The 11904-nt window shown below is 38.1% G+C and overlaps 2 protein-coding genes across 5 annotated transcripts; both read right to left on the minus strand.

Annotated features, from left to right (window-relative positions):
- Positions 1–709: 709 nt before the first annotated feature.
- LOC106915344 (uncharacterized) lies at positions 710–7063 on the minus strand. 4 transcript variants are annotated; one of them, XM_088000910.1, is made up of 3 exons: positions 6907–7063; positions 5175–6333; positions 710–1681 (listed from the first exon to the last, which is right to left on the minus strand). In XM_088000910.1, the coding sequence occupies exons 1-3, from the start codon at positions 7007–7009 to the stop codon at positions 844–846; spliced, it is 2100 nt and encodes a 699-aa protein (XP_087857036.1). In that variant the 5' UTR covers positions 7010–7063; the 3' UTR covers positions 710–843. The 4 variants fall into 4 exon arrangements, with proteins under 4 accessions (XP_087857036.1, XP_014838372.2, XP_087857035.1 ...); XM_014982886.2 differs by lacking the exons at positions 5175–6333; positions 6907–7063 and adding exons at positions 3313–3471; positions 3593–5169 and having other exon boundaries at positions 710–2075; XM_088000909.1 differs by lacking the exons at positions 5175–6333; positions 6907–7063 and adding an exon at positions 3317–3444 and having other exon boundaries at positions 710–2075.
- A 976-nt stretch (positions 7064–8039) lies between these two features.
- Positions 8040–11773, minus strand: LOC106915343 (uncharacterized). Its single transcript, XM_014982885.2, has 2 exons — positions 11621–11773; positions 8040–10339 (listed from the first exon to the last, which is right to left on the minus strand). The coding sequence occupies exons 1-2, from the start codon at positions 11736–11738 to the stop codon at positions 9006–9008; spliced, it is 1452 nt and encodes a 483-aa protein (XP_014838371.2). The 5' UTR covers positions 11739–11773; the 3' UTR covers positions 8040–9005.
- Between the last annotated feature and the right edge of the window lie 131 nt (positions 11774–11904).

Consider the following 11904-nt stretch of genomic DNA (forward strand, 5'->3'; position numbering starts at 1 on the left):
CATTATACTAGTGGTGGGACTAAATTATTTACTGAATTATCTTATCTCCAAGACAACAATAACCAAAACGTAAGTGGAGGAGTGTGGATTATTTTTCTGATAAACAAATGTGAACAATAAATGAGCAGTTGGCATACTTGAAAATTTATTTTCTTTTTTTTTTCTTTTGTGCAATGGAGCTTTCTCATATCCTTTTAAAAAACACCAGTCATGTTTGAGAAAATAAAAGCATTTAACATGACAACTGTACTCTACGAACTTTACAAAGACATTAAGATGCATTATTTGGAGTCAAGTCAAACACATAAATATAATAATACATAAAAATAACAATAAATAAGTAAAACGATGCACAACTAAACATTATCTAAAATTTTTGATACTGTCATGTACTCTGTTCAACAACTATGTGGATTTTTAAATGAGCAAAACTAAGATCATCACATATTTCTTGTCAGGTCCATGAAAACTTAACTTTTGCATGTCAAGTCAAACATTCAAATAAATAATTTTGAGCATAACACTCCACCAAGGACACATACTTCTGAGATACCAGGCTGACATGTGCATGTTTTGGCAGTTTTCATGGATTAAATCTATGACCTATGAGGCCGTTTGAATTGATTTGCAAAAACGTCCGCTTTGACGGTTCAAATTCACAACTAAGGCTTGAATAAAATAAATGATTACTTTCTAAAAGGCCATAATGTTGGCTTTAAAAACACTGCCAAACTTCTGATTAAATGTAACTTAACAGCTCTTCCTATTAGAGCAACCATTTTCACTTTCCCTTTAAATAAATTTGTAGGAGTACAGGGAAAACCTGTTCCTTTACCACAAAGTTTATCTTCTGTGTGAGCACACGTGTCTCTTTAGAGACTCTTGTTTTGAAAATGCCTTGGCACAAACTGTACAAACAAATGGTTTCTCTCCTGTGTGAACACGCATGTGACTTTTCAGATGAATTTGTTGTGAAAATCCTTTAGAGCAAAGACCACAAATGAATGGCTTCTCACCGGTGTGAACACACATGTGTCTCTTCAGTGTCTCTTTTTGTGAAAATCCCTTACTGCAAACACTACAAATAAACGGCTTTTCTCCCGTGTGAACACACATGTGCCTCTTTAAGGTCTCTTTTTGTGAAAATCCTTTGGAACAAACACTGCAAATAAACGGCTTCTCTCCGGTATGAATGCGCATGTGAATCTTTAGATGAATTTGTTGTGAAAATCCTTTAGTACAAACACTACAAGTGAACAGCTTCTCCCCTGTGTGGACACACATGTGACTCTTTAGGTGGACCTGAAGTGAAAATCCTTTACTGCACACGGTACACACAAATGGTTTCTCTGCGGTGTGAATCATCATGTGGTTTTTAAGAGTTCCCTTCATTTTAAACCTTGTGCCACAAATGTCACATGGAAAAGGTTTTTCCCCTGAATGAACCTTCAGGTGAGTTTTAAGACTTGTCTTTGCATGAAACCTTTTATCACACTGGTCACAGGCGAAAGGTTTCTCTCCAGTGTGGAGTCTCATGTGTGTCTGAAGATAATGTTTTTCTTTAAATCCTTTCCCACAGACATCACAGCTATGCTCTCTATTGCCTGTGTGGATCATCATGTGTAATTTAACATTAGTCTTACGTTTGAATCTTTTACCACAGAAATTGCAGTGAAATGGGCTTCCTTCGGTAGGAGCCATAAATTTGGAATGCAGATCAGGCGTTTTTCTTTTCTCCTTAACTGTCACCTCAATTTGTCGAAAAGAACATGCTGGACTTGTGTTTCCGTCTGGTTCTGGTCCGCCACAGTCCTCTTCTTCCGTTTCTGTTTCCATCTGTTCAGCTGAGCTGCTGGTTGAACCTTCAGTATCTCTGTGGTCTTCAGATTTGATCTGATAAGGCTTTGATAACTGAGTTTTCTCTTCATCGTCACCATTTGCAGTAAGCTGCTCTCCTTCCTGACTGATCCACAGTTCCTCATCTTCCTCCTTTATGTGGGGGGGTTCTGGGTCCTGCTGGTCCAAACCAGGGCTCCAGTCATGGGGAACCACTTTAATCACCAACATCTGATGGCCTGGGAGTATTGAAAAATACATGAACATCAATATTCGTTTACAAATAATTAAAATCTTATATTAAGAGTAAAACAAGTTTTAAAAAATTCTGAAAAGGGGGGAAAGTACATTTTAAAGTGCTTAACATGATAGAAACATAATAAAATAAACAACCATGTAACAAGCAACAAACATTAAATTTGGTCAAACATGAAAATAATCACGAATAATCATCATCAAATATGTTGTTCCAGTTGTTTTCATTCACCAGATTTTTTTTATGCTCCAGATAAGTGGAGATAAGACAACTGTAGTTTGCAGCAATGTTACCGTTTCTGCAATTGGCTGCAATTAAGCTTTCTGTCTATTTAACTACCTGTCAAATTCTACTCTGCTGAAGTGGGTGAAGACTGATAGGAATTAACCTACTTTCTCAAACATAATGTTTGATCTCCATCCTGTTGTGTACTCATGGTTAGCAAAAAGAGAGGAAAAAGTGGAGCTTGAATATGTATGCTTGATGTGGGTTAGCTAGCTGCTGCCCAGGTGTTCAGGTAGTTCATGCTTAATTTTTTAGGGGCAGTCCATGGTTAATTTCTTTATGTGTTGTTGCAGACTATTATCAGTAAAATACATAAATGCCAGTTGTCATGGAAGTTACAGAGGAAGTCCTCTTAAATATTCTTTGTAGTTAGGATGATATGGCCTAAAATAAATATCATATTATAGTGTGGATTTGCCATGATACACAGAACATGTTGCAACATACAGACCCTGTTCTGCAGTGTTCAACTCTGCAATAGAGCTCCAAACACTGATTCGGACTCTGGCCTTACTCTCAACAAGAAGACAAAAGTAACAGATTTTTCCAGTTGTTTTTAAATTGTTCATTATCAAAACAAATCTCCTCAGATGAGCAAATATATCTGCAATACTATTTAAAAAAAAAAAAAATCAGGCAAACACGATATACCAACAGTATGTGCAAGCCAAGCAGTAACACACTAGAAAACAGTTCAACACAAATTAGAGCACCAGACTATTAACCCATTTCAGGGTTTATTGGATTTACAACTAAACTTCGTTCTTGTTGCACAGTTTTTATATCACGTTCTGGATGCTGCATTGGGTAGAGATGTATGTCCAAAGAGAATAACAACACTCCTGCAGCAGGAGTTCACCTAATAAATACAGTCTGGTTATACATCCACCAGGCAAATTAATTTGATTCTATGCAAACCAGTGTGTGTCACTTACTGACATCTTTGCTGTCTTGAGTCTGCTCCAGTTCTGAATTGGATGCTACAGGTATTAAGGCCTCCAAGCTGAGCCCTCTGGGTTTGTCTGCTTCAATTTTCATCAATGCAGACATTCTTGCTCGGCTTTCACGATTCTTGTCTTCAACCTTCACATGTTCTAGAAGAGCAACGTTTCAGTCATATAACTTGGATATTCTGTTTTTCTCTGCTGTATGGACACAAATCAGCAGTTGATACAATAACAAAAGATGTAAGCAGCAGCACAGCTAAAGCGATACCTTGGACAGATGTTCTGGGTCCACTCTGTCTCCAGTCTCTCGGTCTGGAAGTGTCCATGCATGATCTTGTGTTCCGCTCACAGTCTCACAAAACGTAGAGTGTGGATTTGTCCTGTAGCAGTAACCACAAACTTTCAAAAGCTTCAACCTCAGAAGCACTGATTAAGTCTCTGCTTAGCTGTTTTAGCTCCACCGAGTCTAATACTCAAATCCGGTTGCTAATAAAAGCCAGTTAATTCCGTGCAGAGAACCTCCGCTGGAGGTAATCTCAGCGACTGAAAAAGAAATGCACAACAGCGACATTTTCACGACGAATATCAACTGAATAATCGAAAACACCCGTCACACACTCATTTTACACAAACTTTAAAACGGTTTTCTCTTAGGGCTAAGCTAGTCAAGCTAACATCCGGTTACTTCCTGTTCGTTGGCCAATCAATGAACAGTAAAGTCCTGATTTGACAAACTATATGCTTCACTGGCCAAGTTTGAGCATACACACGAGTAATTTAACTCCAGTTCCACTTACCGTAGAAGTGGAACAAATGTGTATCTTGTAATATTTTATATATCTTTTCAACAATATATACATATCAGTTATTTAATCTATCGTTTTGGTCTAGATGACATTGGTTATAACGGAGAAAAGAAACTGCATGTTCTCTTTTTAATTCTTCCTGTTTGTAAGATTGAAGCTAAAGTGACTAGGAAAAAGTGGTACAAGCATATCAAAATAGTTGACCTGCTGGGAATAAACAGATCTCAATAGAATAAAATATAAACATTAAATCAACACTGTCTCAAAATCAGTTATTTTGGACTTCCATTTTAAAAACATACAGATCATTTGATCAATGGAAAATAATAAAGTGACAGCTTTCATGCTGCCAAACACACATAAAAGAACCCCATTCTTACATTTATTAGGGATTATTAAATATGTCTGATATGAGCAGTTCAAAGAAGAACACAAAAAATATTTTATTTTCAAATTCATGTTTTCATAAATCTGATATTTTAATTTACTGGGAATTTATATGGACCAGCAAATAATGACATTAATCCTTCTCTTTTACCTTACAGAAAGCAGAGAGGGTTCAGAAATAGGTCACCAGGTTCATCACAAGCCAACATCATTAAATCAACAGACAGATAAAACAAACTAATTTAAATATACCAACACTGAGTTCCTTTAAATCTAGACTAAAAACCCACCCTTTATGGAGTTGCTTTTGAAACATTATAAATGAAACATTAATCAATATTCTGATGTGTAACGATGGCACTTGACAAAATGTAGTGTCTCAATTGTTGACTGTGTGTTCTATGACTTTGTATTTTTATGATGTAAAGTACTTTGAACTTCCTTGTTGTTGAAACATGCTATACAAATAAACTTAATTGGCTTTGATTGATACCAGTTAACATATTCATTTTGGGACTGCTGAAGGAAGTCAGAGTTCCCAGAGAACTACGGATGTGTTGAGAGAACATGCCACCTCCACTCAGAAACACCCAGGATTCAAATCTAGGTCGTTCTTCTTGTGGGTCAGCAGCATTAACCACTGCCCAATCCGAAGACTAGATGCACTGATGAACACGCATGTGTCTCTTCAGATCTCCTTGTTGTGAAAATGCTTTCATGCACACATCACAAACAAAAGGTTTCTCTCCTGAATGAACTCTCATGTGACTTTCCAGGTTGCACTTATGGGTAAACCTGCTTTTACAGACATCACAACCAAACGGCCTCTCCTCTGTGTGGAGCCTCATGTGTCGCTGTAACTGGGTTTCCTTGACAAAACATTTATCGCAATCTCTACAGGTGAATGGTGCTTTGTGAACCTCCATGTGGTTTTTCAGATTAAGTTGTTGTAAAAATCCTTTACTGCAAACACTACAAACAAATGGTTTCTCTCCAGTGTGGAGATGCATGTGACTCTTTAAATTATGTTGCAGTGAAAATCCCTTACTGCAAAAACTACAAATGAACGGCCTCTCTCCAGTATGAACACGCACGTGTCTCCTTAGATTGGCTTGTCGGGAGAATCCTTTACTACAAATGCCACAAATGAATGGCTTCTCTCCTGTGTGAAGATACATGTGTCTGTTTAGGATGGCCTGGCATGAAAATCTTTTGCTGCAAACACAACAAGCAAATGGCCTCTCTCCAGTGTGGAGAGTCATATGAGCCTGAAGAGAACGCTTTTCTTTAAATCCTTTACCACAAAGGTCACAGCTATGTTCTCTCTTTCCTGTGTGGGTCATCATGTGTAATTTAACTGAAGTCTTTTGTTTGTATCTTTTCCCACAAATGTCGCAACCAAATGGTTTCAATGCAGCACTAATTTCAAGTTCATCCCTAGGTTTGGGACAGATTATAGTTTCTTCATCTGTGTTGTGACCCTTCACTCCCCTTTGTTGGGAAGAACAGACTGGATCTGGATTCTTGTTAAGTTCTGGTCCTCCACAGTTCTCTCCATCAGGTTCTGCTTGCACATGCTCAGATAAACTGCTGGTTGGAGCTTCTGCCTCTCTGTCACCTTCATTTGTAAGGTGATGAAGCTCTGATAACTGAGGTTTTTCTTCATCCTCTCTCTTCACAGCAAGTTGTTCTTCCTTCTGACTGATCCACAGTTCCTGCTCTTCCTCCTTTATTTGGGGGGGTTCTGGGTCCTGCTGGTCTGAAAAAGAGCTCCAGTCATGAGGAACTTCCTCTTTAACCACCAACATCTGACAGACTGGGAACATTGACAGATACACAGAGATTAATTGTTGCTTGGAAAAAAAAAGAAGTGGCCATTCTTTCCCCTAAATTTTAAGAAAGAAAAACTATTTGAGAAATTAAGTAATTTACAAGTAAAAGAATCTGATCTTTTAAAAATTTATTTAATTTAAAAGTCTGTCAGGTTTTCCCTGAGCATCAATCTTGTCAAACTCACAAGACACTGCAGAGGGACTAGTTAAATCATGGCAGTGGCTTGCTTGTGTTTGTTGGCTGGAGGGAAAACACATTTTAATACAAGCTAAACTGAGGAGCACTGAATTTAAGAAGGATCATTTTGAACATAAAGTCAGCCGAATGGACTCAAGGTTGAACCTTAAAAAGAACAAATTCTGTTTTAAGCAGGGTCACCAAAGAGTCTACCTGCTAAAGAGGCCCACTCGACAGATCAGAGGTGATAAATATGTGCAAAATGATTGCACATATTTATCACTTACATTTTTTCCTACAGTGCAGCAGCCCTTTCAAAACTTCCTGTTTGAGTTAACTTGCTCAAATCCAGACAGACAAATAAATGTGTGTTACTCACTGAGATCTTTGCTGTTTTGTGTCTGATCCGGTTCTGATTTGGACGCTGAAGCTGCGCTGAATCCTCCAGGTTCATCTGCTTCAACCTTCATCATCTCAGACATCCTCACTCCACCTGAGATTCTCCTTTTCACAATCCTTGTTTAAAACCTTCACATGTTCCAGTGGTTCAAGATTTCAGCCACATAACCTGGACTTCCTGCTTTTTTCTCCTTTAACTGGAATTGGAGACACATCAGCATCTGATCAGATAAAGTGTTTGAACAGAGAATGAACTGATGCTGCAGAGCAGAGAGCTTGGAACGTTGGTCAGTAGATCTGAGTCCGTTCTGTAATTGTCCCCAGTCTCTCTGACCTCAGCTGGACAACAAAGTTAGAGATGTCCAAATGCGATGCGGTCGTCCTCCTGCAGTCTCGTTTTCTACTACTGAAGCATAAACTTTAATTAACTCCCTTCTGTTAGCTGCTTTAGCTCCACAGTTGCTAACAGTCCATGTACTTTACTGATGAAGATCAACTACATTCTGAACTAAAAACTCCGACTAGATAATCACAAGCGTTAAAAACAAATAATTAGAAGCGACATCCTCAAGAAAACTGTAGAGCACGGAGTGTTTTTCCGCTAGGACTGTTACTTCCTGCTTATTGACCAATAAATGACAAGTAAAGCTCTTATTCGTAAAGCCCACTTCCTCTTTCAACTTTTACTTTTTCAAAATAGAAAGACAACCAAAATCAATACAAACTCATCACTTGCTCGGAAAATACTTGAAGTACTAAGAAATGGTTTTTCACCAGTATCAGTTAAAAATGTTATCTTTTTTTTGAATTATTTATTTAAATAGAATGTCAGGCATAAAACTCCACCAGGCTTCCAATGTACATTGCTTGACATAGTTTTTACAACAGAATATAAACCACAGTTGTAAAGGTATCAGTCAGACAGAGAAAGAGAGAGAGGAAGAGAGAGAGAGATTGCTTACAAAATCCATTGGGAGGCATATAGAGCCTTGCAGACTTACATGTTTTACAATGTATAACCTGATTAAGTGATAGGCTGTAATTAGTTCAGATTCCCTTAGTAGAATCCTGGATTTTTGTTAATTCATTCTGCGCAATGACCAGAACCAATACATTTCTGTTAAAGTCAACTTTATTTGTATCTTAAATAGACTTTAACAAATGTGCTGCACCACAATGATAAGCAAGAATAAAGAACAAGAACACAGCGCTTCTTAAAAATATTAAACCAAAAAGAAGCTAATATTTGTCAGAACTACAGTTCTTGCAAATATGTCTTAAACTGCTGCTCTTACTTGGTTTGACTCTTTTGTACAAATCTATTATTTCTGAAAACAAATCACCTAAAATGCTTTATCTTTTGCTTCAAAGTATAAACCTGACTTAAAGAACATTAAATAAACTTTTGTGTTACACACTTTGATTAAGTGCAAGGCTGTTTAGTCTCTAGTTTGAATGAAACATAATAATTCATCTACTAACATGTCAATTCAGTTCTAGATAAATAGAAGACAAAACTTACAAAACATTCTCAGAAACTTGTCACTTTATTTTGATAGCCATGAAAATGATCAGTTTACTGGCGTTCTCTCCTCTACCCAGTCCTCTAAGCGGATTTCTCATCACTCTTTCAGGATGAAAAAGGCTTCCACCTGAGCTGACAACAAATTCAATAAACAAATAAACGTGAACAAACCACTGCACAGTTTTGGCATCCCACGTCGAGAAAACTCCCAACAGCGGTTGCTAAAATTTGGCCACACAAAACATTGATCATACTTATCAGATGCGCAAACTAGAGAACGTAGTCAAACATTTCACAGCACTGGTAACGGAAGGTATGCCCACGTTTTTATTTTTGACATCAAAATAATAAGTTGCAGCCCTTTTGAACACCTATATATATGAAAAAAAGCATTTACAGCAAAAATAAGGAAATAAACTGTCTTCTCTTCTTGATGAACTGTTAAGTACTTATCACGATGGAAATACTTATTTATACTAAATCTGGTTTTAAAAACATCATAACCGAAAGGTTTCTCTGTCTTGAGTCTTTAAGTCTAACTCCTTCATGAAAAGTTAACTACAATCACTAAAGCTTTGAAAAGGTAAAGTGTGAATATCCATGTGTTTTCTCAGATACGCTGGTCGTGAAAATCTCTGACTGCAAACGCTGCAAACAAATGGTTTCTCTCCTGTGTGAACACGCATGTGTCTCTTCAGATCTCCGTGCAAGGAAAACCCTTTACCGCAGACATGACAAACAAACTGCTTTTCTCCTGAATGGACTCTCATGTGATTTTCAAGATGATTCCTTTGAATAAACCTGCTTTTACAGACATCACAGCCGAATGGCCTCTCCTCTGTGTGCAGCCTCACGTGTCGCTTTAACTGCGTCTCCTTCACAAAACACTTGCCACAATTTCCACAGCTAAATTGTGCGTTGTGAATATCGAGGTGCCTTCTCAAATACACCTGTTGTGAAAATCCTTTACTGCAAACACTGCAAGTAAACGGTTTCTCTCCCGTATGAACGCGCATGTGACTCTTTAGATCTCCTTGTCGCAAAAATCCTTTGCTGCAAACACTACAAATGTAGTGTTTCTCTCCTGTGTGAATAAGCATGTGTCTCTTTAGAATATTTTGTTGTGAAAAACCTTTATTGCAGACGCTACATACAAAAGGTCTCTCTTCAGTGTGGATCCACACGTGCTTTTTAAGACTTTCCTTTACCTTAAATCTCGCACCGCAGACATCACAAGAAAACGCTTTTCCTCCAGAATGGAGCTTCATGTGAATGTTAAGATTTCTCTTGGCATGGAATCTCCTCCCACAATCTTCACAGGAGAATGGAGTCTCTCCAGTGTGGACTCTCATGTGAGTCTGAAGAGAAAGTTTTTCTTTAAATCCCTTCCCACAAAGATCACACCTGTGTTCTCTCATTCCAGTGTGAATCATCAGGTGTAACTTAACATTTGTCTTAAGTTTGAATCTTTTTCCACAAATGTTGCAACCAAATGGCTTCTCTCCTGTGTGCACTTCATGCTGAGGAGGAACACTGGAAGGCAGATTAGCTGTCTTACCTTTTCCTTCAACCATCACCTTACTTTTATGGAAATAACCTACTGGATCATGGCTCCAGTCTGGTTCTAATCCTCCACAGTCCTCTCCACCTGGTTCTGTTTCCCTCTGTTCAGTCGAGCTGCTGCTTAGAGGTTCTGTCTCTCTGATGTCTTCGGTTTTGATTTGAGGAAGTTTCTCTTCATCTTTAGTTTTCACAGTAAGCTGCTCTTTCTCCTGACTGATCCACAGTTCTTCGTCTTCCTCCTTTATGTGGAAGGTTTCTGGATCCCGATGGTCCAAACCGGGGCTCCAGTCCTTGGGAACCACTTTAATCACCAACATCTGGTGGACTGAGAACATCACAACACACGGGATCATCACTGAATGGCATATTGACCTTACAAATTATGTTTAAATTGATAATTAGCATAATAAAATTTTTTAATCATTTACAAAGAAGATTTAAAGGCAGAAGTCTAAAATCACGACTAATTGTAACTACTTAAAGGGAAATTCTAAAGCCTTCAATAATCAGAGTTTTGTCACACGACTGAAGCCATACTTTATCAACAGGAGGATCAATGTCTCTCTTTCTGAAAATTAAAAATAAATGTTTTATCCATCATTTTTACTTATAAATTATGGACTTGTTTAAAGGAAGTTAGGAGGAGAGAAAGGAGATTATCAACCCGGATCACCTTTGAGTCTCCACACAGATTAGATTTGGTATTATCGCTTTCTGGTTCCTGCAAAAACTTCTGAGCTTTCCGTTTAGGATGCTGGACCTGAGCAGAACTGCCATGAATGATTGACAACAGAAACATCAATGATGAGTCCACTCAAACTAATTAGCTCCATCAAGATGGCATATCAAACATAAGGTAAGGTCGGTTCCTCAGTTATAAATCACTCAGTTTTAATGTACATTAGAGTGGATTTGTGTGAGTATTACTAAGCTGACTGAGAGTCAGAGTTCTACCTCCTGGAACTGAATGCATTACAGTAGGAACGCCTTCATAAAGTGAGGAAAAACTCAAGCACCCAGGTGTTCAGGTGAGGGTTTGTTATTATCCTCGCACTGGCTTCACACCTGGCTTTCAGGGCAACTCTGGAGTGAAAGACTAACTAGGAATTTGGTTTAATTCTTCAAGCTGCAAATGAAGTCTAGTCAAACTGCCAGAAGGGGGAGCTAAAGATTAAGTCTTGGAACTCATCACAAAAGACAAATCATCAAAACACCAGTGGAAAACATACGAAAAGCAGGCTAGCAAATCCAAGGAGGGTTTAACATTATTGCAATAAAGATCTTTCCATTGACTATTAAAAGTATGATCAAGGGGAAGATCATGTATTTGTAAAAATCAAATGAAAATTTAAAGGTTTTTTTTATATGCTCATTAGCCATTGTTCACATTTAATGACACCTTAGAGATGCGTCACTTCCTTTCTTTCAGAAGCCAAATCAAACTTTTTTTTATTATTATTGGTTACAGAATGCCATGAGTTAAGGGGGCCCAAGGCAAGGCTGTCAGCTGGCTTGAATTTACTTTTCACTCTGACGCTTCCAGCAGTCAGATGTCCAGTCAGATGTAATCAGCTTCAATCCAGACATTCAAATGTGAGTCACTTACTGAGATCTTTGTCGTCTTGTGTTTCCTCCTCCAGGTCTGATGTGGATGCTGCAGGTACAGGTGGCTCCAAGCTGGACCCTTCAGGTTCATCTGCTTCAGTCTTCTTCATCTCAGACATCCTCACTCCACTTGACTTCTCCTTTTAACAATCTTTGTCAGTAACCTTCACATTTTTAAGTAGATCAAGGTTTCAGCCACCTGGCCTTCATATTGTGTTTTTACACTGCCTGAAACTGGAATAAGACACAAATCAGCCACTGATCAAATAAAGTGTGTTAACATCA

This window comes from Poecilia mexicana, unplaced genomic scaffold (genome assembly GCF_051168715.1).
Source record: "Poecilia mexicana isolate PSO_F unplaced genomic scaffold, ASM5116871v1 scaffold_19, whole genome shotgun sequence".
Lineage (NCBI taxonomy): Eukaryota > Metazoa > Chordata > Actinopteri > Cyprinodontiformes > Poeciliidae > Poecilia > Poecilia mexicana.

What these genes read in the sequence shown, in the direction of transcription:
- LOC106915344 (XM_088000910.1), bottom strand. Translation starts at nt 7,009, where the DNA reads ATGTCTGAGATGATGAAGGTTGAAGCAGATGAACCTGGAGGATTCAGC. An exon ending in ACAAAACAGCAAAGATCTCA is followed by an intron (nt 6,334 to 6,906) that starts GTGAGTAACACA and finishes CAATGTTCCCAG; the next exon opens with TCTGTCAGATGTTGGTGGTT. An exon ending in CGTGTTCATCAGTGCATCTA is followed by an intron (nt 1,682 to 5,174) that starts GTCTTCGGATTG and finishes TACCGAAGGAAG; the next exon opens with CCCATTTCACTGCAATTTCT.
- LOC106915343 (XM_014982885.2), bottom strand. Translation starts at nt 11,738, where the DNA reads ATGTCTGAGATGAAGAAGACTGAAGCAGATGAACCTGAAGGGTCCAGC. An exon ending in ACAAGACGACAAAGATCTCA is followed by an intron (nt 10,340 to 11,620) that starts GTAAGTGACTCA and finishes TGATGTTCTCAG; the next exon opens with TCCACCAGATGTTGGTGATT.